Genomic DNA, 26,302 nt, shown 5'->3' with positions numbered 1-26,302 from the left:
CACATATTACTAGAAAGGCATTTCCCTGTCTGAAGGGTCAGAGGAGGAGACTTCAGGCCAGAAAGCAGCTCACAAGAAACGTGCATTTCAGAAGGGGAGTCAGAGTGGCCAGCAGTGTGTCACTGCACGTCCCAGCACCACAACTGCCCTCACCAGCAGTTCTCCCACCAGAAACACCGCAGCACCGAAAGGCCGAGAGAGGTCTGCAGGGATTTCACAGAGCTCAACGGAAAACAAACACAAAGCCCAACCGACCAAACAGAATTTGCTCAACCCCTCACACGTGGCAGTGAACAGAGAACAACTGCACAGAAAGCAAGCACCCAAAGCCTGCCTAACACGTGATCCCAGCTAACATCGCGCTAGAGACCGGGGCAAGCTTAAGGCGGAATTATGTGGGCTTTCTCCAAACTATCCACAGAGGGGGCCTGCTCTCAGTGGCATTTGCTACCTGCACCAACTCTGCAGTTAAATCCCAGCTTCAGCATGGACCTTGTGTACGCACTGGATGGCGAAGGACTCAGTTGGCAGCAAGAGATAGGTGGGATTTTCTCTACTGTACTTTCAGTCAGCATTTTGCCCTCTTTTATACAGCCTAGTCACAGGGATCTAGTTCAGGGTTGTGACTTTCTAGTTCAAACGCAGACTGGCTTTGGCTTACCCAGCGTCATACAGGATGCTGAAATGCCCTGTCAATGTTCAGCAATGGGTGTGGGGGATATCTGGAGCAAGGGGTGGTGTCAGGAGTCAGGATGCTGTTGGTGTAAGAGCAACCACGCTCTAACGAAGTTCCAGCAGCCTCCTGCAGGGCAGCGTGTCTTCTCCTGCTACCTAGCCATAAATTCCTGCACTGTTTTGTAAGCTGCCCTGTGCAGCCCTTCCAGAAGTTGTCGGCAGATAGGTACCTCCCAGGCTAGGACTGGCTTAACCACAAGTAGCATCTATATAGCAGCTCTGGCTGAAGTTTTACAAGTGGGATTTTGAAGTTGCACGTTATTAACGTCACTTCACATACGAGGGAAACTGAAACACGAAGGCCTGAGGACACTGCTAAAGCCGATCCAAAGCTACAAGGGGTATGCAGCTGATCCAGTCACACAAACCCACAAAGCAGCTGCTCCCATCCTCTTTGCAGGTCTCTTCCCTGCAAAGACCCTCAGGGCAGTCATGCTGTGTGCTTTTAAGGAGCATAGTAAAGCGGAAAGCAGCCTCCTTTCTAGCCGGCTGCTCTCAGTCCTCCCCGGCGCTTCCTCCGCTAACAAAGCATTTCTCTTTTCCCTCCGGAGTGTTTTGCAACTGGAATGGAACGAGCAATCACGCTGCTTTTCAAAAGCTGCCGCCTAGAATTCTCACGCCTAGCAGTGCCCCACGCGAGCACCCTTAACTTACAGACACTCTTTAAACGCTGGCATAGAAGATAGCAAACCCTTAGGTTTCATTTAACTGGCAGCAGCGATGACTTGCACCCAGGGGCTCCCGTTGATCCAAGCTCGTCACAGGCACGAGGCTGGGTTGGAAGGATGTGTACACATGAATTCTCAGAGGCAGTCACTTTGCAGCAGTAACACGAGGACCCCAACCCTGATTTTAGGCAGTGATCGCTTAACAAAGAACAGCCACCTGGCTGCAGGCACGGAGCCACACTCGCGCTCCCGGGATAACTGCCAGCATACGCTGCGCAGCAGCTAGAAGAGCTTACAGTGAGGATTTCTAGGATCACGCAGAAGCAAACAATCCCTAGCTCTTAAAATGACACATATACTGCTCGCAGAGAACAATATCAAGAGATATCCCGGCGCTGGGAGCCGGCTGGGAAAGCTCCAGCCCGCCACAGCTGCGATTGATCTCCTTCGTCGCCCCCCCTCCATCATGTGATGGTCCTGCCCCAGTGATTTAAGCTGCGGGAGCTCAGTGCTGAGTCACTCCGTGGAGCGGGGGTTTGGGGGTGTCCTGATTTGTGGGGCTGGTGTCTGCAGCATGGAGCAAGTGAGTGCCTTCTTCAAGCCGGACCCGTGCACTGAGCAGGACTAGGGTTTGGCTGCCGGGGGGTTCAGGCTTGGTGCCAGAGGTAGGAGGAGAAAAGGGTTGGCTGACAGGAAACGCTAGACTGATATATGTCTGTGGGAGGTACAGGTAGGGCTGATCAGCTGTGTTTTATTCTCCTCTCCTGTTCTCTAGTGTGTTATCTACGTGGGGAAGCTGTTCTAATGCATGTTTATATCCTTGAGCACTCTAAACGTCTGGGGACACTTGCAAGTCTACAGTTTGAATACCTTTTTTTTTTCTTTTTTTTTTTTTTTAACTTTCTTTTTGCTTCTGGAAAAATGACTTTTGGGTAAAGGATGAGGTTACCTCAATGCAACAGCCGAGGAAAACAGTGTATTCTAACCTACCCCTGCCTCCCTAACCTGCTTTTTGCTGTGCCCTGGGATGCTGAGACTGTTTCAGGCTGCGCTTCAGGGCTGCCCTAGAAATAGAACCAGCAGGCAATGTTGGTGCTGCAATGGTAAGAGGTTTAGTGACTGGAGGGATTCTGACCCTAGCAGTCTGTGTATGTGCAGAGCAGGGAGGAGGCATGAGGACATAGGGCATGGGCCTGTGCAAGCCAGGCAAGAACAACAACATAATTCATTTGAAATTAGTTTCCCTGCCTCATCTGGTGTGCAGTTAAGTGGAGCTCAACATTGTGGCACTTGGGCCAAGAGCACAGGCAGCAAAGCATGATTTGAGTTGTGCCTGACCTCACCAGACAGCATCCCCCTATTAGCTGTGGGAGGCTGGCAATGTTAAGTAGTTTTTTGAGGGAGGAGAGGGGATATGTGGCTGGGGGAGTGAGTAACCTGGCTCTGAGGCAAGTTTCTCTGCAATTCAGAGAGTCCTGGAAGGCTGTTTTAATTTACTGGGCTGCGGCCAGAAGTGGGGCTCCACTGACCTCTCTTTCTGTGTGTAGGCTGCTATAGGTCAAGTCAAGAAACTTTTCTGCTGGCTCCTGTTCCTAGGGAAGGGAGAGATCTAGGGCTAAAAAAGCTTTGTAACTAACTGTAATCTAAAGGCTCTGGCCTCTGCTGTCTTGAAAGTGCACATTTGCTTGCAAGGATATCTTCTGTAGCAGCTGGTAAGCCTGTACCTTACTCCTGTTACACTGACTTGAATCACCTTGTCAGCTTGGGTTGCCTAACAGGGTAGGAAATCCCGGGGGGGGGTGGTGGCTGTGAACTGGCCCTCCTTGGCAGAGGGCTGAGATGGGCAGCTAACCTGAATCAGCCCCTCGGCTTGCATGAAACCACAAGTACGGCTGGGTCTGCCAGAGCTGGTTGGTGCCATGGCCGAGCAGGGCTGGTGGGCCTGCCTTGCGACACAGTAATGCCTGTGCTTTGGCCCTGCAGGGACTGGTGGTTACTCAGCTGGACATCCAGCCTGGAGAGTGCATCAAAGTCAAAGGGAAGATCCTGTCTGATGCCAGAGGGTGAGTGAGATGGTGAATGGATTGATATGGCACTGAGGGAAGCCCGAGCTCCTGCAGTGTTCAGCTCATCAGCACTGTGTAGCTGTGCACTACCTCTCTGTTTCCCCAGGTTTGCTGTCAATGTGGGGAAGGACAGCAGCACCCTCCTGCTGCATTTCAACCCTCGCTTTGACTGTCACGGGGATGTCAACACCATCGTGTGCAATTCGAAGCAGGATGGCACGTGGGGTGAGGAGGACAGGAAGGCTGACTTTCCCTTCCAGCATGGGGACAAGACTGAGGTGAGGCTCCAGGGGTGTGTGCAAGGCCCTGGCCCACAGCATTAAAGGGCTAAGGGCACAGTTTTCCAGTGCTGATTTGTACCTCTGGTGGAGAAGGAGCAGGCATGGAAAAGGCAATAAGCAACAGGGGAAGAGTCTCTCAGTAAAACCAACTGTCTAGACCTACTCTTCTCAAGTCAATACCCAACAGCTCGGGGGTATGAAGTGCTCCACTCTGGCCTTCCTTTGCAAGACACACAAGTAAGAGATATTAAAACACAGACCTGAGATTCAGAGTGGGTCTGCCTCATCTTTTTTGTTGCAGAAGCTTTGAGCTGACCTTGGGGCAGAGCAAATAAGCCTATGATGGGCAGGGCGGAAGCTGAGCTAGTGAGCGTGGCCTTGACACCAGCAGCCACATCTCTTGTCCTGCACGTGAACTGCAGGCAGTGGGGAGTGAGGCTTGTGAGTGGTGTTGTATTAACCTTCATTCTTGTGGTTCTCTACAGATTTGCATCTCCTTCAATGAAACGGAGGCGACAGTAAAGCTGCCTGATGCCGAGTTCCAGTTCCCTAATCGGCTGGGCATGGAGAAAATCGAATACCTGGCTGTAGAGGGAGACTTCAAAGTCAAAGCCATTAAGTTCAGTGATCAGCTATAGCTTGGTTGGTTTGTTGTTTGTTTTTTTTTTCTCCTCCCTGCGCAGTGAAATAAACCCAAACTTGCAATGGCTTCTTCCTCTGCTGTTTCTGCTCTAATCTGCTTGCTCCTGTGTGTGCTACAGGGGTGGGCAATGGGAAGGGGTATGTATCCAACTATGTGCCTACTTATGCTGTGGCCTTGCAGCTGGTGCTGAGGTAGACTACATGCCAGTCAAAGCATGATTTAGTGTGACTAAAGCTACCTTAATAGTAGTTGCTTCCTTGACCCTGTTTGATGCAATGAGTGGTCCCTGGCTGTTTGGTTTCTAAACTCTGACTAGCCTCAGCCAGGAAAGCTTGAACAAGTGCATGTTGGACATGCATTGTGCCATGTGTGACCAAGGAGTGCTGCTTATATCCACTTGCTGGGGTTGGGAGAGTCACAGGGAACAGGGCTTGTGCTCTTGCTCATAGCTTTGCTTTCCAAGAGCATGCCTAGCAGGATGGCACTAGTGTACTTAATGAGTAGAGAAGAGCAGGCAAGTCAGGCTAACTGCACTTGCCAGTAGGAAGACATGGAGTGGAAGGTGAGGCCTCACAGACAACTTAGGATTGAGGTCTTTAGAGGATCCAGGCTGTCTGTGCTGCCTCATGAAGTGAGGTCTTGATACTGTCAGAGACCCAGTATTGTGTTTTGCCATGAAGTCATCAGCTTAGACCATGTCAGGAGCCTGTGGGGCAGTGTCTGTAGCACTTGGCTACTAAGTTCTAGGTGCGGTTTACTAGAGACACTGAATCCCGAGTGCACCAAGCACAACTACTTGCAGTTAGGCAGACAAATTAAAAAACTTAGTAAACAGTGCTTTGTGTTCAAGACCTCTTTGCTGTGTTCATGCAATGCCTTGGAGTGTGTCTGCTGCTGCTGCTGCTATTGCCCAGCTGCCTGCTAGCCATGTACCCAGGGCTGGAGTTGGGACTGTGTCAGTGTTTGAGGACCTGATGAAAGGTAAACTGTGGAGTGCTGGGAGCCTGGGCAGGCTGCCCAGCTCTGGAGCTGGTTCACTGACCACTACAGCTTTGTGGGTGCTGCCCCAGTGCAGCCTGGCCAGTCACTGACTGCTGGGGAGATCTTCCATTGCTGAAGAGGTGGAATTTGACTCCTGATGGCTAATCTGTCTACAGGGCTGCATTTGCTGCTCCTTTGAACAGCTGTGTGGCTGGGCTGGCTGCCTGGCTGGGGGCACTACCAATCTGTACAGTATTTCAGCCATGTGAAGGCTTTTCATGGAGAGCCTGACAGGCCTGTTGCCTGATTGTCAGCACAACTGCTGCCTGGCAGCAGCTCTGCCCAGATCTGTGCTACAGCAGCTGCCTCAGAGTATTGGGGTGGGGGGAAATGGCTTTGGAGGGTGGATGGCCTCCTGATGTACTGAAGTCTTGTCTCTTCCACCTGGTAACCCTTGTTATGGAGGCTTTCTTGCAGCTCTGCCAGAAGGGCCTGAGTTGTAGCTGTGTCTTGCCAGTCACCCTGTGGGTACAGACATGGTGACTGTGCATAGACAGGGCTTTTCCTCTTTGCTTGCCAGAGCTGATGCAGCTATGGAGAGCAAGGGACTTCGTGCAAATAAGCAGGAGGCTCTCTGGGTAAGTGAAGGTAAGCTAAATAATTGTACAAGCATTTAAAAAGTGAAGGCCCTTATGTTGCAGAGGCACAGGAGAGCTTACAGCTGGGTCTCTGTTCCTAGCTGCCCTGATTAGATGAGGCTTGTGTCTTTTTGGCACTGACAAGAGTAAAGCTGATCTTGTTTTTTGCCTGTTAAGCTGGTGGCCCTGGTTGCTAGGTAGGTTAGCTACAAGTGTTCCTGACTGCTATGCTCAGCCCCATCTTGTACTTCACACAAGGGTTAATAAGGCTTATCCTGCTTTCTATCACTGGCAGCGGCCACTAAGGAGACCGCAAAACAGGAGAAAGGGTAGGAAGGAAGCATGCCTTTGCTGGCACTTCCTGCCTCTTGAGGTTTGTTCTCCCATGTTCCAGTGCTGTAAATAATCCTGTTCCTATAAGTGGCACTGCTAAATAGGTAGTGTGTGCAGTGCCCTGGCTGGCTCCTAGGGTAAGGACAAGACTTCACTGCTACAGCCCCAGGAAAGCAAGAATATTGTGCATTGCTGCAGGCACGGAGTGACAGTAAATGTAAACCTGGTGCTTATCCCAGCCAAGTGCACTTTCCTTGAAGTGCAGGGTGAGCTGGGCTTGTTAAGATCTCTGGGAAAACCTGTGCCTTGCTTGCTTTTGGGAGAAGCAGAAGCGCCACAGCATGGCCTAAGGGTCGGGGGGTTCTTCTTTTTGTATTTTTACTTAAATCCTGCAGTGTGTAGCAGACTTGCTGTCCAGCAATCCGTCCCAACAGGAGCCTACAGGAACAATCTGTCCCTTGGTTGCCTGAACAGAGACTGGGATGCAAGGGAAACAACACTGATCCCTGTTAAGAGAGTTGCCTTTGAATCTTGCAAGCTTGTACTTGGCCTCCATCCCTGGCTATTCACTGGGAATCAAAGCTGACATGCTTTATTTCCTTAGACCATAATGGCAAGGGAAAACTGGACCTTGAAAACCCTGTGAAATGACTGTGAGGGTTATAACTTTAAGGTTTAGATTGGGTTTTAGGGATTGGGTCTCCAGGGCTGTCAGACACTGGAACAGGCTGCCCAGGAAAATGGTGGAGTCACCATCCCTGAAAATATTGGGAAGATGTGTAGGTGGGACATAGTTTAGTGGTGGACTTGGCAGTGTTAGGTTAATGGTTGGTCTCTATCTTAAGGATCTTCTCCAACCTAAATGATTCTAGGAACACAAGTAATGTATGATACCACCTCATGTCTAGGAAGAGGATAACAAATACCTCGTGACAAAAGAGGTTAGATTGGAAACAGATGTGGCAGGAATAGAACCTCATGCAGGACTTAAAAGACCAGTGATGGCTAAGATAGACCAGTAGCTTTGTCTTCTTAAAAATAACCTCTCCCTGAGTACTTCACTTTACTTTATTTGACAGAAACAGGCCATTCAAGTGACTCTGTCTACACAAGCATGTACGTGACACTTCACTGTGGCCTCAAAAAACAGTCGCAGGACACTGTGCACCCAGAAACTGTGCATGGTATAAGCATGTGCTAGGGAAGCTTATGGGCACTTCAGGTTGTAGTGAGATAGGGGAAGTCAACTGGGTCACTTCCCACTAGAATTTACAAGCTAGACAATTTCTTCCAAGCAATAAACATGAGAAATGAACTGACATCTCTTGTACAAACTGAAAAGGTGACCACCAGCCAGCTTTGCAAGAGCATTCAGTGTGTTCACAGTCATAGTCTTTCTTTGACTCTCTTCCTGCTCCCTTGGTCCTAGTTTAAACCATTACAAACCGAAGAGAACTTCTGTCACTTAATTTCAGGAAGTCACCCTAAACTTTAAGCTGCACTACCTCATACCTGGCCCCTGTTCTGGTGTAGGACACAGGAAACATTAACCATGCAATTCCCCTTTCCCATAGTGTGACAGAGGTCTGAGCACAAGCTGCTGGTGAGGGATACCAGGCCCTTGGGGTGAGACAGGCTCAGACAATGCTATGTGGATAGGAGCCAAGGGATCCCACAGGCTATGCTGAGATCCCCTGGATGTGTGCACCATCACCTCCCCACATGCTGAGGACACCCCTGTGGAAACCAACCCTCCAATGCACCTACTTTCCAACAAACTGGGATGTTTTCTCCCCTCAACCCCAGCCCATGCTCCGTGGTGGGTGCAAGCAGGCACACACAGGCTGCAAAGCCTTCCACAGGAGGAAAAAAAATGTGTAAATATATATAAAAAATATATGTACTCACCTCTTTTTAGCAGGCTTCAGACTGAGACATGCATCCTACTGCAGTGTCTTGTGTGGGGGCTTGTGGCCAGCTGCTCCGAACCCTGCTGTCCCTCATTAGCCCTGATTACACTCACATGCTAGCTATGGAAACTGATCTATTTTTTAATTGCAATTTTATTTCAGCTCAGTAAAACACCTGTGGCATGACAAACTGTGCAAAAGCAGATCCCTAAGTCCTTTCCTCAGTATTTGGTCAGGCTTTCACCAGCCCTTAGTCTCTCCATCTGAATTACGTGGCAATGGCTTGGTTGCTTGGTGTTTTTTTTGCATTTCAGTCCTAAAACTTCATTTGGTGCTAAAATGAATATTAATTAAAATGCTGCTGGCTTTTCTGGTTTCATTTGAAGGCTATCCTCTCACAGAGCAACCCTAGCAGAAAGGCATGGTCTCAAACTGCAAATCAGAGAGGAAAAATCCTCCCTGGCTCACATGTACCATATTTTCTTCAGGGTGTATCAGAAAACAAATCCTTTTTCCTAATCCCAAATCCCAACCTGGGCAGAGCTGTGCTGACACCCCCCTCCAAGACCAGCTCCCTTCCATCTTCCAACAGGCAAGGAGAAAACAATTTTTTTGCACAGACTTTTAGCACCAGCACACAGCAAGCTGCACAAAAGCCAGAGCTACAGCTGCAAAGGTTGTGTTACTGTACACACACAAGCAACAGTATAAGCAATGTGCGTGTAAGTGTCTGGCAAGCACTCTCTGGAGTAATTAACAGCCTGAATTCAGCTTATTTCCAGAGTTTATATTGAAGAGGGTCACCAGAGTCTGGCTAAACCATGCAGGAGAGGACCATCTCCTAGAGTGAGACCACTCTGGCCACATAAATACATCCAGTTGCACGACACAAACAATGTTTGTTCAGTAACACATGGCTAGAAAACCTCGATAGTACACAAGAGGTGTACAACAGTTTATGGGGGCATGAGCAAAAGCCCTGCAGGAACACAGCCAAACCATAGTGCCATGCCACAGTTAGCATACATCCCCTCTGGAAGGGATATAAAGGAAGAAACAGCTCTTAACGTGAATCAAACCCAGATGTAAACATTGGCTTGGTGGATTGTTGAATAATAAATAGAGAAACTGTAGAGACTGGGTCTCTAGATATGCCCCTGGTTTGCTCACATGGATTTAAAGCATAGGCTCTCCTAAGGAGAGCTTGTTTTGTTTCCCATTCTGCAAATGACGAATCACTGCTAATGTTAATATTCAGGATTTGTGTGCAGTGACTATGAAACACTATCCAGCTTGGTTTGCTTGCTTCTCTTAATTACCAGCCTAAACAATTATGACAGCAGCTGAGCTGTAGAGATGATGGATCAAGCCTGACGCATAAACTGTTTCGGTGCTCTGTGTTTAATTTTATAGTTAACCTTCACAATAGATGTTGTGTATAAGCCTACAAGCAGCAGGCCCTAGCATGTAAACACTCTTTACTAGGTTTAGTCTTGAGGAAAGAATCTGACATGAATTCCTTGTTACCATCAACTGCCCAAGGGCTCCAATATAAAACCCCAAATAGTAAGTTGAATCGCTAGATTTTCTCAGTGCTTGTATCACATGGCATGGCAGAACAGACTGTAGGCACAGCATGCCGCTAAAAGCATGTGAGGACTTACTGAGAGCTAGATTTAAAAGGCTGCTTCAAGATCTTGTGCAATACCATCATGGTGCAAGTGCATGCTTTCATCTTTTTCTGTTCCCCTGTGCTAGGTCTGGGTGCTATCACAGCAATATAGTTTGATTACTTTCAAAGCCCAGGAAAAGTGCACCCCAGCCCTCTGGTGCTTTAGCAGGAGGCTTTGGAAGGATGAGTTATAGCTGCCTTTTTCCTGAGAGTTCCCTCAGACACTGGCTGGAAATTGAAGGTAATTATCTAAAGAATGCTGACTCAGGAAAAATGCTGTGCTCCTAATAACACATGCAAACACAATGTATTGTAACAGGCAATGAGGAATCCCATTGCTTTTGTACAACTAGCTTTTACTTTGAATTGGCAATGCATGTCAGAAGTGTAACTACTTTGTCCCTACTAGGAGCTTCCCTCAAGCCAGTGAAGTGAGACTGCACACTTCACCCTGTGCTAGCACTGGACTGTAGCTGGCTGAACAGGCCAGGCAGCTGTCACAGGATCCTTCGACAGCCAATGGACTTCTCTGGAGGCTGCTCAGGAGAAGGTATTTGATTCAGGTTCTTTGAACTGACCTGGGGAAGAGTCTCATCCACTCTCACCTACAGAAGGAAGTAAGGCTACACAGGCAGGCCAACAAACAGCCACTGCTGCTGTCCCTGTGGCAGGGTGGGAGGTAGGGTATGACATTCCAATATCCCAAACACATTTCAATTATAAAAATGAGGCCTGTTGTTTTGGTAAGTGTAGGATGAAAAGGTGGCTGCAAAACAAAAGTCTAAATTAAAGCAACCTTCACATCTAATAAACTAAAGTACTATGTAGGATTTCTTTTTTAGGACAAATTAAATGTTTTGATTGGCTTGAAACAGCTCTCCCCCCCCCCCCCCCCCCCCCCATTTTCATGAATCTCCACTCAAACAAATTATTATTTTTGATTTTCCCTCTAATTTTGTTTTTGATTCAGCTGTTAAGGCCCAAGAATCACTTCCCCTGCTTAGGGGTCTCATAAAATGCTGTATGAGCCCGAACAGCATTCAGTCTCAGAAGTAATGAAAAGGATATGTCATCACAGGTAACTGCTGCTTCTAAAAGCATTACAAACCCAGGTAAAATTTCTTTTGGGTATCGGAGAGCTGATGCTTGGTATGACAGAAGGGCACTTTCTTTAATTTGGCATTTTCTTCAGTTTGCCAAGCTGTCTGTGGAAGAACTATGATATGAGCTATTAAAAAATACAAAGGGGCTTTAAAACCAGCACAGAAAGCAATGAATGTTATAATTTTCCATAAAATCCTAAAGTTGACATTCACAGTGAATGGGCTTAAAAACCATACAACTAAAATCTCTGCAGTAGTCCTGGTGGCAAGATAGAATAGGATGAACAATGTAACACCCTCAAGAAAGAAGAAGCCTGAATCGCTTCAAAGTCTCTGCAAGGTTTGGAGAGAGGTGATACATACCTGGCTCATGAGCCATGGCGATAATCTGTCCATGCAGCTTCTAGGCATTTTGTTTAAATGGTGATGTAGCTTGTTAGAGAGGAAAGCACAAAAAGAGGGCCTGCTGACTGCAAACAGGCAGCAGTCCTCTAGCTGTGGTGAAGTTCAATCAGGCAAATTTGGTTACTCCAGACTGCCCTAACTAGGAAATAATCCAATTATCCTTACAGCAGGCTCTTGACTATCTAACCAGGGGCACAACATTATTATTACATGTGCATGGCTTCTGTGGGTAGGAAGAGAACATCAGATTTCATGTCAATAAAAAGATTGTGTTATCCTGGGCAAAAGCTCCTTCACAAGGCCACTTAATTTAGCATGTGTTGAAACAGGTTGAAGCTTCTTCTGGTAGCTCTTTATTACATTAAAATACAACAACAGCAACAAAACCACAAAGAGGTGTTCCAAGCTAATGCATGACTATCTTTGGGGTTCCCTCTTTTTGTTAAGATTTTCACAAAATACAAAATTAAATGTCTTTTCTACATACAGAGCAAAGTAGAATCAAGTAACTGATTGGAGTATGTACAAAAACTTACACATTCTGTCTTGTTCTTTTAAAAATATAAATATCAGTAATGTTCAGTAGAATGGGTTGGGTTTTATTTTTAAGGCTTCGTTCTTTTAGATCCTTCATTATTTAATGAGGTGCCAGGTAGGCAGGAAAGGAAGAGAAGAGAGGAGGTCATGATTTTTATTAATGTGTGTCTTCAATTCTCATGAGACTCTTCCCCATCTCTGGCAGGAGGAGATTTCCCTCCACACTGTTTTATGTTTTCAGGAAGCAGAGGTGGAAGAAAAGGAAAATAAAACCTTTATTTATTTCTTTTTCCTTTGTTAAAATCTTGTTCTAAACCTGACCCTGCTCATTGTCTTTGTAGAGAACCATCTGCCAAGTCCCTGGATTAAATAGACTTGAGCAGGAGGAGTGTATCCCAGGTCCACTTGGGAAAGGTTAGAATGAGAAGGAGACCGCTGGAGGTGTTTTACCACCGACCCCTGCAGAGGTAGCAAGTGCTGCAGCTAGGGCAGCTGCTGCCTTTGCATCCCTGGGTGTGAAGTCTGTGGGGAGGCTCTCCATCAGGCACTTGAGCTGTTCCTGACCCAGTTTGATTTTATCATCTAGCTCTCGCTGCTCTATGAGGAGTGCCGACTTCATCTTTACAAAGTGCTGGTAATCCTGGAGCTGTTCCTCAGAGAGGTAGTTGCCCAGGATCTCCAAGACCACCCGTTCTCGACGGTCAAGGTTTTCCTTCAGTTCCCGGGCATCTTCATGCTGGCCAGCCAGCAGCTTCCTCTTCTCATTCAGTGAGCTCTGCACACGCCAAAGAGAGCACTTCAGTATCAGCAGCACCAAAATCACTGATCTCCCGTCTCCTTCCTCCCAACACCATATTTGCCACCTCTGGGGGGGGGTGTGTGTGTGTGTGTGTGTGAGATGGCTGCTAAGCTCCCAGACACTCAGTCAAAAGCCTGGGGGAGGAGGATGAATTCCTCATTATAGATTAAACCTGAATCCCACTGAATCAGGACAGTGTTCTAGTCAAAGTAGGACAGAAAGTACTCCAAGAAAGTCAGTAAAACTTGCTTGAAAGCAACAACTACCATGAAAACCTGGCTTTGTCTCTCAACCACCCAAAGAATGTTAAAACATAGCTTGAACTGAGGCAAAAGGCAGTGGGTTGTTCCACAGCGCACAATACCATACACCCTGTCCTCCAGCCATCGTCACAGACATGCTGTCCCAGCCATGGCCATTCTGTTTTGAGACAAAAACCACAGGATCTGAGACACTGATACAAACTGGGACCAAGATTCCCAGGGGCAGGCTTGCATTTGCTACTGTATATACATAAGCAGTAAGACACCTGTGAGTCTTTGGAGGTCCTTGCTTATACAAGCATGTTCTTGTGACTGCTGCTGTCCTGTGCCTTGAAAAAGGCCAAGTTACATACAAGGCCTAGATGGCTGTGCAGATACATACCCGCTCTTCACTGTTGGTATCTTCCCCCAGACTGCTCAGAACGTTCTCTACACGGGCCAGGCGTCCAGAGAGGGAGAGCAAGAGGTTCACCACCTTATCCAAGTCGCCAATGAACATCCTGTACTTGTCAAACTCATTAGGTTTGCATAGCTTGCTGATGAACAGCTCCACCTCCTCTCCAAGAGCATTATTCATCTTGATGTCTGCAAGCAGGCCCTCCTTGGCTTCCTTCAGGATTTTCAGCTTGTGGGTTAAGCTCCCAATGAGCTCAGCCTGTCAAGAAGGGAAACACATTGCCACATTCATAATTACCATGATCTCCCTGGATCTGTGGATGACGACAAAAAAGGATATGGCTACAGTTCCTGAGGAGCAGGGTCAAGTCAGCAGCAGCTGACAAAGAAGACATTAAGGAGGAAACAGAGAAAACTCTGAAATTTCACATCTAGTTGATAACCTGAGTACCCGATCAGATTGCACGAAGATATACTTCTTCTGCCACTGAGGGAGACATCTGCTTTGATGCACCATATTCTGATACCCAATTTCCTATATCTGAAAGATGTTGGTTCTTTAAAGTCTCTGAGTGAAAAGAGTTACAGCCACATCTCCTGCATATTCCCCACTCCCTGCCCCAGCCTGAAATGTCTTATTTGGATGTTGTATTTTATATGACCCAGAACTGTGCAAAACAACTGGCAAAAAAAATGAATGTAAGCTGTATTAATGGCATGACAGGAGGCTGAGTTGACACATATGGCTTAGTAAGAAAAAAGGAACTGCTACATATTTCCTCCTCCTGAAACTACTGACTGTTCATTACTCAGGTGCCTAAGTGTTGAGGTGTAAGCCTCAAATTCAACTATGACCAAAGCTTCCTGCCTGTGCAAGCACTGCCTCACAGAAAGAGGAATCAAGCAAGAATTTACACTAAAGATGCTCTGAATTTACTTAGTGACTGAGCAAAGACATGGAGGGCAGACACCCATTTTGTGAAAATGCTGGCAACTGTCTCACTGCCAAAGAAAAGGAGGCCCCCAGAGTTCAGTTACTTCAGAAACAGCCGTGCTGCACATATGATGGAGATCCTAATTTCTGTCAGGATTTAGGGGAAAGACATATGCAAAAGCAGAAGTGTATGGCCTGGGGCTTGCAATTCTTGCTTCCATTTAACTCAGAACTGAGAGCACAGAGAGCAGGTAAAGCTTTTCGTACGAGGCTTGGGGATTTTCAGTCTCTTCAGTTTATGCACTGCTGAGACACCATTAGATCTATCTTAATTTGCTCTGCATACAAACACTGCAGGATGAAAAAGAAATCACAGGGTTGCCTGAAAATACTCTCGAAGTCTTCTTTCCATCAAAACTGACAGCCATTCCATGTAAGAAGGAAGTCTACTCCAAAGCAGAAAGGACCTTCAAACCCAGGTCAGGCTGGGGTTAGTCTGGATTGGCCCTGATCCCCAGGATGGCCTGTCAGAGCAGGTTTTAACAGGCTGGTTTTGCAGCAGGACATCAGCAGCAGTGCTTAGCCAGACACCACTAGATGGAACACTTGGTGTGCATCCTCTGAGTGCATGGTTTTGTGGCTGCACTGCAGTCTACTGCCAGCTTCCACATAGATGTAAGGCTGAATAAAACATATTATTCTCTTAAACTGGATTTATGCTGGAATGACTGCTAAGTCACAGTATTAGTTCTAAGGTAGTTCAGGGAAGAGAAGAACAAAGGTGGTACTAAATCCCACCTGCAGGATAAGGGAAAACAAAACCTTTCCTTGCATTCTCCCCTCAGTGGGACAGGTTGTGACCAACACTTGTCCTTCCCTGTGCCTTTGATCATAATACCACCTTCAAAAGAGAGATCCAAGATCCTCACCAGTTGATTGCTGGACCATATCCTGGGGAGCAAAAGAAGTGATCTATTTTCAATGATTACTATACCAGGAGGGAAAACTCTATAACAGGACTGTATGGGCTGAACAGAGTCCATCATTAACCTCTACAGGTTTTCAGGAAGATGGAGCTGCTCAGGTGATAAGTCGTTCCTCCCTGCTCCAGGAGCTTTGCTCAAGGTTCAAATCTGCCCTCCAGCCATAGCAGGAGGCTCTAGGACTGCTGGGAGTGAAATACCTTTGTTCTAAAGGCATGGGAGCTGTACAGGGCTGTGACACACTTGCTTTGTGTTCATTAATCAGTGATTCTCCTTTGATCCCAAATGCCAACCAATATAGCTCCTTTGCATACTTAACAATGGAAATTAGCTTGGTTTATCCAAATGACCTCTGAGAGTAGCTGCCCTCTCAGAAAATGCCAATGCAAATGTTCTTCCATGCAGACCATGAACAAACATACCAGGCAGATCTTGCTGTCTGGCCTAATCACTCCCATCTATTTCATCTATTTCTGTTTCTCCATGCAAATGTAACCTTTGAGCCCTGGGACTCATCCTCCACGGCAGGTTCACATCTACTTGCAAGCCTGTCAGATGCTTGCAGCATGTCCACTGACTCCATGGAGCAACACCTCTTGTTTCACCGCTCCCTACCTTTCACGCTTGTTTACGGAGGCAGCTGGTTTTGAAGCACCCTAAGAGACGATCAGGCTGATTACCTTTGAAGCTGGGTGCTCTACAACCAATGGCTAGGGCCAGATAATTAAAACATTAATTAAAACATAATTAAAGCATTAATTAGCAACACGTGCATGATCTATCTGTGTAGACTTGCTACGCAGAATCTATGTAGGACTACAGAAGTAAGAGATGGCAGGCACGATGAGTGCCCCTAATCCATTCCAGTGACATGGTATGACAGCTCCTGGAGACTTGGCTGCACCTCAAATGCTTCACAAAATAAAAAAGTCTCCTCTCTTAGCACTCCTTATTCATGTTAGAACTTTGATGGAGGTCCCATTCTAGCTGTCACTGTATTAAAGCCTGGTAGGGGGCAGATTGTGCTTAGCAGGTAAAAGCTGAGAATAGAAACAGTAAGGCAATATGGAAAAGAGACTAAGCTCCCCAAGTCAGGGCTACAGGGCATCACATCTTCTCTCTGCTTTTTTACATGTGGCATGGGGATGAGGACCTGGAGAGAAAATGTGGAGCTGTGCTAGAGATGTGAATTCTTTGCACTATGATGGAGAGGCTGGGTTTGAGAGACTTTCTTTAAAACCATGCCTGATCTCAGTGCAGGAACAATCACATCATATGGGACTTGCACAAACATTTGTATCCTTTAGTATGTTTAAACTCTGCTGCTGTACAAATATGGGCTGGAATATGGGCTGCGCTACTCTGTCTGGTGCAATGTAGGATATTTTAAATTTACAGGCACAGCTGCTTTTGACATGTAGGCATGTGAAGGGAGGCACAGACAGGCAAGTACCTGCCTGTGGCTCTTTGGGACTTATGGGCTTCACAACACATCTGTAATTACCAGGAAACCAATGTGAGACAACCACAGGGGCAAATTAGAAGGCCCTGCAAAAGCCCTGAAAGATAGAGCACCCAAGCCTGCAGCAAGAACTGTAGGGGCCATTCCTCAGTGAAATGGAGCTGCAATCAGAGGAAAAGATTTCTTCCTCCCCTGCTGTGCTCTCCTCCCACCCATCATATTGAGGTTATGCTGACTGAGCTGCTGAGGGGCACATCACTTTTGGCAGGTCAGTGAAACAATAAAGTGTGGAGGAAAAGGAATAGCCAATGTTTCTTTGGAAGCAGTGAATGCAGATAGCAGCTAAAATGGATAAATTGTCTTCACTGAAGAGGAAAATCCTAGGGCAAACGTCATGCACTCAGCACAGTCACTAGCTGGTATCTGTTCCTGTTTCTAACCTGAGCTGTACGTACTAAAGTCACTTCACTTCTCCCTTTTTCTTCCTTGCCATGGGACAGGGACTACCTCTTACAATCTATGCACTCAGCATTTGGTACAGTACAGACCTGCCTTGGGGTTGTGCAAGATTTGTACTCAAGATTACTATGAGTACTCAGATTACCTCTCTTTGTTCAATCTTGGTCACTGTAACAAAGCTTCACAGGGGCCTAAACACACCTAGTCCTCATGTAACTTGGGACTGCCAAAACCCGAGCTCAAACAGAAATGCATTTTACTTCAGGGCTTGTTATTGTTTCAGGAAGTTACTAGCAAATGGTGGTGGTGTGCTGAATTTACCTTCTTCTCATTTATGTCCAGCAGCTCCTCTTCCTCACCTACTTCTGGCAAGTCCTTGATTTTATTCAGCAGTTCTGCTTTGGGCGCTGAAACACTGTAATAGGCAGGGCAGGTGACCAGGGTTACAGGAGTTTCCTTTTCTTCTCTCCTACACCACAGTGAGGGAAAAGGAGTAGTTCAGTCAGAGCCTGACTTTTTCCCATGCCTAGATCAATGGTTTTCCAGCATTTCCTCTTTGGTACCTTCCCAGTGTTATTATCCACAAAGGAAATGGCCGATTCCTGCCAACAGAGGGTGCATGTCAGCTGCTTTCATGCCTACCCTCTCCTTAAACGTAGACTTGGTTAACACCTCTATACAGGACCAGATCCTTGCTGAAGGTAGATCAGAACACCTCAGCTGGTGATGGCTGCACTGACCATCTCACCTAGCATGATGCATTACAACTTATTTCTATATGGTTCTCCAGGTGTCACCTGGGAGTCTTTATCTTATAAAATCCACACTGGAGAACTTGGGCTGAACTTTCCATCTCCCTGTAATAAGCAGGTGCCTCTATCCCTCCTTTCAAAATTTGGCCACTCACTATCTTTCTGCCTACCACTGTTTTAGTATTGATTTTACTCTCATATCCTTGTTATTGTGCTTTGGGCTGAATTGCTTCAGATTACAAAGGTTAAGAGAGCAAACTCAAGTAACACAAAATCAAGTAACACATGTAACAAGCCCTGTTACCAAGCTCAGCATGGTTTTCCGAAGAGCTTAGAGAGGTGAGCTCAAAGGCCACACATAGAGCCAAGCTCCTGAGAAAGGGCTTTCAGTCTTTACACCTGGGAACAGAGAAGCTCTCTCTCCACCAGCAGCCACCTGAAAAATTCAGCACTGGCTTGTCCTTAAAAGCAGTTAGTTCTGCAGCAGCGTTAGCCCACCACCCAAAGAAGCAGTGCTTACGTGTCATCTTCAGCCACTGTCCTGTTAGCTTTCTTCTGCGTCATCTTCCTCTTCATGTTGCTCTCCTTCAGCAAGCTGCTTCCACTGGGGAAAAGCCCTTCCATTAGGTCCATGGTTGTTTTCATTTTGGAATCTGGATCCAGGATATCAGCCAGAGACTTGTCTTTATGGACAATTTCTTTTGCTAGAGCTTCTGACTTAATATCCTCTGGGGTTTTTGTCTTCACTGGAGATGCTGCACTGTGTATCCCAGAATCCAGGCTGCCTTTTTCCAGTTCTCTGGTGATGACTGCTGGCTTACTGTGGTTTCCCTCAGGTTGAGTTATGGGCTGCCTATCAGTACTTTGAGGCGCTTCAGAAGCAGCAGGTAACTGGTGCTGTTTATCCACAGCAGATGGAGAGCTAGTCCTCTTTGATGCAGACGGGGAGAGGGGACAATTATTTTCATGGACACTGGTGCCCCATCCTGTTATCTCCCACTCAGCCAGGGCTTTGGGAAAGCTTTTGAAGCTGCTATGGACAGAAAAATTCTGTGAGATGAACATAAACTTACCACACAGGACCATTGTGAACACATGGTGAAGGCCTAAGACAAGTAAGTTTTCTTTCTCTCTCATTAATTTTTGTGTCTTACTCCTCATTTCAACACAAAAGCCCACAGTATGAAGCTACTGGCACCATAAACATATTGTCCCTTCAACCTGGACACTGCTGTTTTGTCATTACAACATAGAAAGAACTAGTGAATGAGAAGGGCTTTTGACAAGGGCATGTGGTGACAGGACAAGGGGTAATGGTTTTAAACTGACAGAGGGGAGATTGAGATGAGATCTTGGGAAGGAGTTCTTCCCTGTGAGGGTGCTGAGGTGCTGGCACAGGTTGCCCAGAGGAGCTGTGGCTGCCCCATCCCTGGCAGTGTTCAAGGGCAGGCTGGATGAGGCTTGGAGCAACCTGGTCTAGTGGAAGGCATCCCTCCCCATGGCAGGGGGTTGGAACTGGACGAGCTTTAAGGTCCCTTCCAGCCCAAACCAATATGTGGTTCTATGACAAGTTACTTTGTTTTCTGCTCACAGACTGGGGACATTGCATTTCCCCAGCTGGAGGTACCATCCTGAGCTGTCTATACTCATTTATCCTTTTCATGCTGGAAAAGCCAATCACTACCACAGCCTTAGTCAGATTCTTCCCAGACGGAAATCAGAACAGCTCCTTGGGAGTGAAGGAAGCTGTGCTGAGTTAAACCAGCTGGGCACTAAGCCCCAAGTCCTATCCTTCAGGGAAAAATCACTATTCAGTGTGACTGTGACGTATTTGCGTTGTCGCTTCTTGGCAGATGGTCACTGTTTCATAACATCATTACTTTGTGCCAGGTCTCAAATGTATTCTGGGAAACTCTAACTGCTTGGAAAAACCATCAAGGATTTTCACAGTTCTCTCTCAAAACCTAGTAACTAGAAGGAGTCAGCAGCCATTTTAACTCTTCATGCTGGAGTAAGAAGCATTAAAGTGCCTGCTCAGCTAGCAGCTGTTGGTGGTTCATCGTGGTACACAGACCTCAGTCCCATTTGTCTGGAGCCCCGCATATCATGCTGTATATGGCTCTACAATGCCCAAGATGGTGCATTCCAGCCCCCCGCCCCTACCTCACTTTGGCGTCCTCTGTGAGACTGGTGGATTTGTCTCCAGATGCCCCATTCCCCTCAAGGGCCACAGGAGGTGGAGGAGGTGGGAATTCCTCCGTGCTTTTGGCAGAAGTGTAAGAGCTCAGCTCAGGAAGAGGATGGGATGGCAGTGAGGTGGGTGAGAAGGGTGGCGCAATGGCCCGGGGCTGGGAAGGCATGACAAACACCTCGTCATCCTCATCATCCTGCAGCAGCGGTGGGGGTGTGAGCTGCAGCCCTGACTCTGAGATCCGGAGACGGGTTGTCGCCTGGGGAGAAGGAGTCTCTGGGTCAGAAGTGCTGCTCTTTGTCGGCAGGGACTGCCACCTCTGGGGGAGCTGTGGCCCAGCCGCTGGAGGAGACACCATAGCCCTCAGGTAGCTGTTGTCTTTGACTGAATGAGCCCACACTGCTTTGGGTGGAACAGATCTGTGGAGCAGCCCAGCCTTCCTTCTCCACATCATTTCTTCTGTGGGAGTCTTGGAGGATCTATCCTGGACAGCATCCAAAGACTGTGCCTGAATATTACCATTGCCTTCAGGGGGAACAGCATCTCGTTTGGCATGGTGCTGTCTCAGAGCCTGGCCATCACTTGCACTCTGGAAGTCTGAGGGAGCCGGGGTGGGTGTACTGGGGGAGGACTGGCCAGATCCATGAGTAAGGTTAAGGAACAAGGATTTAAAGCCTTGCTTTTGCTCAGGATAGTGACTCCTTGCGTCTGTCGGGGATGAGACAAATGCAGAAGTCCTGCTATCTGGCCTGGAAATTTCTGAGAGCTTGTGGTTCTCATTCAGTATGGTGGACCCGGTGACCACCTCGCTGCTGTGGTGAGGATGGGGATAATAAGTGGTGAATGCCAGTTTTTCTGAGTGGCTTCTTTCTTTCTTGCTGAAAGACCTAAATGCCAAGAGACACACCATGATAAGAATAATAATTAACCAATGAGCAAGAAGAGCTATTGTGCATCTCCTTAATAAGTAAATTATGCAACCATATCAGAGGCCTGGGTCAATGCCTGCTGATCTAGGTGAGGTGCAGTTAGGCTTTGAAACTGCTAGTATAATCTAGTCTACCAATGCTAGGGACACAGAGACAGACCCAGTCCCACTCTCCATCTTTATTTTCAGTGTATGCCAGATCACACGTGTGCATACATGTAGCAAGCATCACAGCAATAACTTAATAGAAAGAAAACTAGGGAAACCTAAATGCCTGGCTTCCTTTGCAGCCTTGCTTTGAATTTTGTTTGTTACAGATGGGGCTAGTAGTAACTGCTGTAAGATAGACTGCTTGACATGATCTACCGTCAAGCTCTGGTCTCAATTGCTGGTAACTTAAAGAATTTCAGCTCTATGGGCCCTGGCAGCGTTCAAGGCCAGGTTGGACGGGGCTTGGAGCAACCTGGTCTAGTGGAAGGTGTCCATGCCCATGGCGGGGGGCTGGAACTGGATGAGCTTTAAGGTCCCTTCCAATCCAAACCAGTTTGTGATTCTGTGAGAATTTCCGTAACAATATCTGCTCCTTTTGGAAAGGTGCCATCAAAATAATTTGACTGTCTCCAAGAAAAAAGTGAGGCTGGAAAAAGCACTATTTTGACTGCAGAGAAAAATAAAAAACCTCCCAACTCCCAAAACCTTGTAATCCTGTAAGGAAAAAGAGCTCTACTCAGGCAGGTGTACAGAACCCAAAGCCAATGCACTTCAACTCCAAATGGATGTTGAGGCTGCAAAGCCAGCAGTGTAAATTATTCCTTCCAGGTCTTTTAAAATGTTTTCATGCGAGTCTGAGAAACAGTGTCTGGCCTTTGAAGTGAGGATCCTGCTCAGAATCCATAGCCAGACCTACTTGCCTGTGTGGCTATTTAGAAACAAAAGAAGCAATAATAACAGCGCTAGCAGATGCAAGCCTAGATGGGCTAAAAACATGAGGCCATACCATAAACCAATGAAATACAATAAAGCTCTACTGCCAGTCTATTTTCTGTTCTTGAGATGCATTGTTCACATAATTCAACACTACCAATCTGTGATGTTTGAGGCTTGGGCCCCAAATGTGCTCTCAGATGTACTGGTACAAATTAAGAATAACTGCCAAAGACATGGGTTGTTCCAGCTTTATTCCTGTGTAACTGAGAATAGAATTTGGCTGCTTTTGCCTGAGGGTGGGGAAGCTTCCCAGACAGACTGCTCTTGGTATTGTCTGTGGTTCCTGGACAGTAGCAATGTGTATTCTTTTCGGATGCTCAGTGTTTGTCAGAAAAGCCAGATGGTAATTCTCTAATTGAAAGATCTCTCCTACTGTGGAAGCAATTGTGTATTCTAAAACTGGTGAAGCAACAACTGTTCCCAACAGTGCTTATGAGACAGTTACTGTATGACACATGGAGAGGAGCACAGAGTGTAAGTCACAGAGCACGTGTGACCAGATCAACTGATGGCTGACCAGGGTTTCCCTAACTTTACCACATGACAGTTTTCCTCCTTGAGCAAAAGAAGTGGTAGGGATGGTCCCATCTCTTCTCCAGCACATTAAGCAGCTCTGTCCCAAGGAACCCTAACAGCATAATTTCTACTGCCTGCTATTGCCTTCCCTGAAGAGTCTGTGCATGGAGTAGCTGCAGACAGCAACAGGATGGTGATGGTTAGATGTGAGAAGACCAGCTAAAAACAGTGGTTTGAGGCTGACAACCACAGGACAGACAAAGACTGCATCTTGTAAGGGATGGATTGAAGATGCTACAATAATCCCCTAGGAACCAGATTGTCAAATACTCACACTGTGGCAGGGGAACATTCGACAGCATCCTAATAGCTGACCTCCTTCTGTGACACATGGGTAAGGTCTTTGTCTACCTGCCCCTTTCAGTCTGCAGAGGATTCAGGTCTTGTTCTCATGGAGGTTTAAGTGTAAAACTTCCACCAGCGTCAGCAGTGCACGATCAGAGCCCTCTGGCTTCCAAAACTCCAGCCCATGACTCTTTCAGGTCATTTCAGTAGCAGTAACATAAGAAAAATCACTCAGCAGCCAAGGCTTGCAGGGAGTGATTTGTAGCCTGTGTAGTAGGACCCTGGGTCCTCGGAGCCAGGGCTTTTTCCTGTCTTCTCCTATCTCTCAACCTATCTTTTGGGAAATCCAGTACTGATTAGGAAGGGAAAGCAACCTCCCATCTCCCAGAAGAAATGGGTTTGCAGAGCAAGCAGGATGCCTATGGAGCAGAAACATCATAAAACTGTTAATACAAATAATCTCTGCACAGTGAAGCATAAAAATGAGAAGCCTACGTTTTGTGCCCCAGCAAACTTATTTTCAGTCTGGGTGTTCAATCCTGTTACTTGGAAAATAGGCTGGGGGATGGAAAGAAGCCACAAGTAGTTATTGAGAAGCATGATGAAATGCCATCTCTAGAAGAAACAGGGAGGCAGGATGAACTAAAGCAGCTGTATTGTTCTCTTAGGAAAAAAAAAATGGAAAAAGTCATTCCAAATGAAAGTAAATGGGTGTGTTTTAAATAATCATGAAAGGATGAGCCTGAAGGCAGATTGAGTCCCTCTAGAACAACATTTATGTCTTCTTATGGGTAAAAATGGCCAGCCAGTCAGCAGTAAGATGCAGCTAGACTGGGAGCCTTCCTCTGCTTCTCGTGTGGTGAAACCTTTGGAGACAGCAGTGTTAACTCCCCCTGTGACAGCCCAGTGGGCTGACATTTACTGAGAGCTTATGAGCAACAGAGCTCCTTTGTGAATAATTCTTTGAGTCCCTTTTGATGGTTTTTACTGCAATATGAGTTAGCTATTTGAGCACTCAGAGCTTAAGGCAAACATCTATTTATTATTTAAATGTAAATACAGCAAGATAACTTCAGTTCTAGTTAACTTCAAAACAATCCACTGCTAAGTGGATAGTTATGTAAAGTCCTAATATTATGAGTTTTATGATTACACTTTTCTATTTTTAAAAACATTTCTCTTTCCCCTCTAGCTGAGCGAAATATCATGCCTGCATAAAGAGAAGCAGCCTAAACACAAGCTCCCAATTCAGTAAGATAAATGAAACCTGCTGATTTCAGTCCACGCAAATGTTCACTGCTTCTGGGGACGCAGCATCCTGGACTGGAGAAAATGAGACAGACTGGGATATTGGGATATTTTTTCCTTTAGAATCCGACAGTTAGGACAGAATCTGGATGCGAGTTCTAACAGCAGATCAAACACATTTTCGAAGTTACACAACAGGAAATGCGTTGTACAAACATGCTCCAAAATGACATGAGGAGGCCTTGATTGTGAATTAATGTCTGTAGTGGAAAAACAAAGGCTCTCAGCAACTTACTTCTCCTAACTCTGCTGGATACACAGACCCAGAACTGTGCCTTTGCAGATGTTTTCTCTAGTTTGTGATGATGCATCTGTTTTACACAGACAACATGTGACAACTGCAGCTGGCAGCAGGATGGCAGGAGCTTATTCTGCACTGAGTGACAAAGGGGACATTAGCATGTACCTACCTGGCTCCTGCGCCGACCATGTAGAATGGATCTCTCACCATGGGGCCAAATTCACTGCTTTCCCTTCTCAGCAGGTCCTGGAGTGCAAAGACAATATTAGCAGTAAGAAGAAAGAGAAACAAAGTATGAAAACACTGACATTTCATAGTAACTCTATTCCTGCTTAGAGGACCTGCGTGCCTTTTTCTGGATGGACTGTGGACCAACAGGCAGACGTATTCAGAGACATGTCTTTTTAAAACCCCTCAGCAAGTCCTTGCCTCTTCTAAAAACATGCTCAAGGGTATCAGTGGGTCCTGAACTTTGCATGTAGAACTTCGTTCTACATGCAACCAACAAGCTGAGACATCACTGAAGCAGCCTTAACTGGGAAGGTAAACAGTGAACAATCTGTGCCTAAGCCCAGTGCCAAAACAAGTCAGAAACTCTGTAGAGATACTGAATGACACAAAGGCTGGAAACTCCAGCAACGTGCAGAGGTGCTGAAAAACTTCACAATGTTCAGCACTTGGTCCTTTGGAAAACCGAAGCACAGGAACTACCTCCTCTTTAGGCATTTGTACCATCTAAAATCAGATAAATGTTGCAGCTGAAATACCTTTGTGAATCTGACTCTCTCTGCCATAGAGCTCCCACCATAGGACATCAGGCTATTATAAGACATGAAAGCAAATGCTCAGCCTGCCTTGGAAAGGGTTGGTATTTTCTCCCATACAATCTTTCCAGCAGAGAGCATTTCAGTGTCCCCTTCCCTGCACCCTCAGTAATTGCTTTTTTTGGTTAGTGTTGCTGCAGAGGGAGGGTAAGTGCAGATCTTGATTTAGGAGTCCGGGAGCTGGGAGATATACAGGCTGAGACAAACTAAAAAAGCAGAGGAAGGAAGGCTGAGAATGTGTTCTGAAGACTGAGAGCTAATAATTCCACATGACTATCAATTTCTTTATATCTTTAAACAAATTCCTACAGTGACATTGTAATATGATTTATATGCAGCCTGAAAGGAACATTACACACTGTACGCTGAAAAATATACAGTGAAGCAGAGAAATCTGCTGCTACACTGGAAATAAGCATTTCCCACCAAAAAATCTGAAAAGACTCCAAAAAAATAATAATAACAAAAAATCACCCTGTTTCTTTGGCTTTGTCCCCCACTTTCATAGCTGTGGTTTTGTATTGGAGACAGATCAGAAGCAAACCTAATGAAATGAGCACTTAAACATATACTTCCCATTCAAACAGACACTTATGGATTAGTGTGTATATTGGAAGTCAAACATGCTTTCATGAATTAGGATTTAAGAACAGGATTTTCCGAAGTGCCTTGCTGCCTATGGGACTAAATCCTCATTCCAGAAGAGGACACAGCTACATCACTGTCAAACAGCAATAAGGGCTCTCCCCTCCTCCACTCTCCTCCTGTAAGGGGGTCTGCAGAGCTGTTTGTCATCTTCTTCAAGTCACCTTCCAACAGGCAGAATCTCTGGTTTGCCTGCAAGATTAAAAATGAGCCAACAAGGGGGAAAATAAAGATCTCCAGAACTACCCTGTATGTCCCCTGCCCAAGAGAGTGGGCTGGGTAAAGACAAACCAGGGC

The 26,302-nt window shown here is 46.5% G+C and overlaps 2 protein-coding genes across 8 annotated transcripts in view; one reads left to right on the top strand and one right to left on the bottom strand.

Annotated features, from left to right (window-relative positions):
• Window positions 1-1,895: 1,895 nt before the first annotated feature.
• On the top strand, window positions 1,896-4,459 carry LOC133275764 (16 kDa beta-galactoside-binding lectin). The gene is made up of 4 exons (XM_061465890.1): window positions 1,896-1,986; window positions 3,387-3,466; window positions 3,576-3,747; window positions 4,236-4,459. The coding sequence occupies exons 1-4, from the start codon at window positions 1,978-1,980 to the stop codon at window positions 4,386-4,388; spliced, it is 414 nt and encodes a 137-aa protein (XP_061321874.1). The 5' UTR covers window positions 1,896-1,977; the 3' UTR covers window positions 4,389-4,459.
• Window positions 4,460-11,192: 6,733 nt separating this feature from the next.
• The window catches only part of SHROOM3 (shroom family member 3), a 143,362-nt gene continuing 128,252 nt past the window's right edge, over window positions 11,193-26,302 (bottom strand). For 6 of the 7 annotated variants that reach the window (XM_061442836.1, XM_061442820.1, XM_061442845.1 and 3 more), the window contains 6 exons: window positions 24,706-24,782; window positions 20,184-21,098; window positions 18,541-19,053; window positions 17,590-17,737; window positions 13,417-13,689; window positions 11,193-12,747 (listed from right to left, as the gene is read on the bottom strand). In XM_061442836.1, the coding sequence (XP_061298820.1) occupies window positions 12,388-12,747; window positions 13,417-13,689; window positions 17,590-17,737; window positions 18,541-19,053; window positions 20,184-21,098; window positions 24,706-24,782 (2,286 nt within the window). In that variant the 3' untranslated portion in view covers window positions 11,193-12,387. The remainder of the gene's footprint in view (window positions 12,748-13,416; window positions 13,690-17,589; window positions 17,738-18,540; window positions 19,054-20,183; window positions 21,099-24,705; window positions 24,783-26,302) is intronic. The other variant, XM_061442829.1, reaches the window with a different exon arrangement.

Source organism: Pezoporus flaviventris, unplaced genomic scaffold (genome assembly GCF_033815535.1).
Source record: "Pezoporus flaviventris isolate CSIRO_AGI_PZ_B2104156 unplaced genomic scaffold, CSIRO_AGI_Pfla_v1 ptg000002l, whole genome shotgun sequence".
Classification (NCBI taxonomy): Eukaryota; Metazoa; Chordata; class Aves; order Psittaciformes; family Psittacidae; genus Pezoporus; species Pezoporus flaviventris.
The sequence above is the reverse complement of the archived record's forward strand: the minus strand, read 5'-3'. Positions and strand labels throughout refer to the sequence as shown.

Excerpts from the sequence above, each read along its gene's own strand:
- LOC133275764 (XM_061465890.1), top strand. Across the intron at positions 3,467-3,575 it reads ATCCTGTCTGATGCCAGAGG|GTTTGCTGTCAATGTGGGGA; the intron begins GTGAGTGAGATG and ends CTGTTTCCCCAG. Across the intron at positions 3,748-4,235 it reads AGCATGGGGACAAGACTGAG|ATTTGCATCTCCTTCAATGA; the intron begins GTGAGGCTCCAG and ends GGTTCTCTACAG.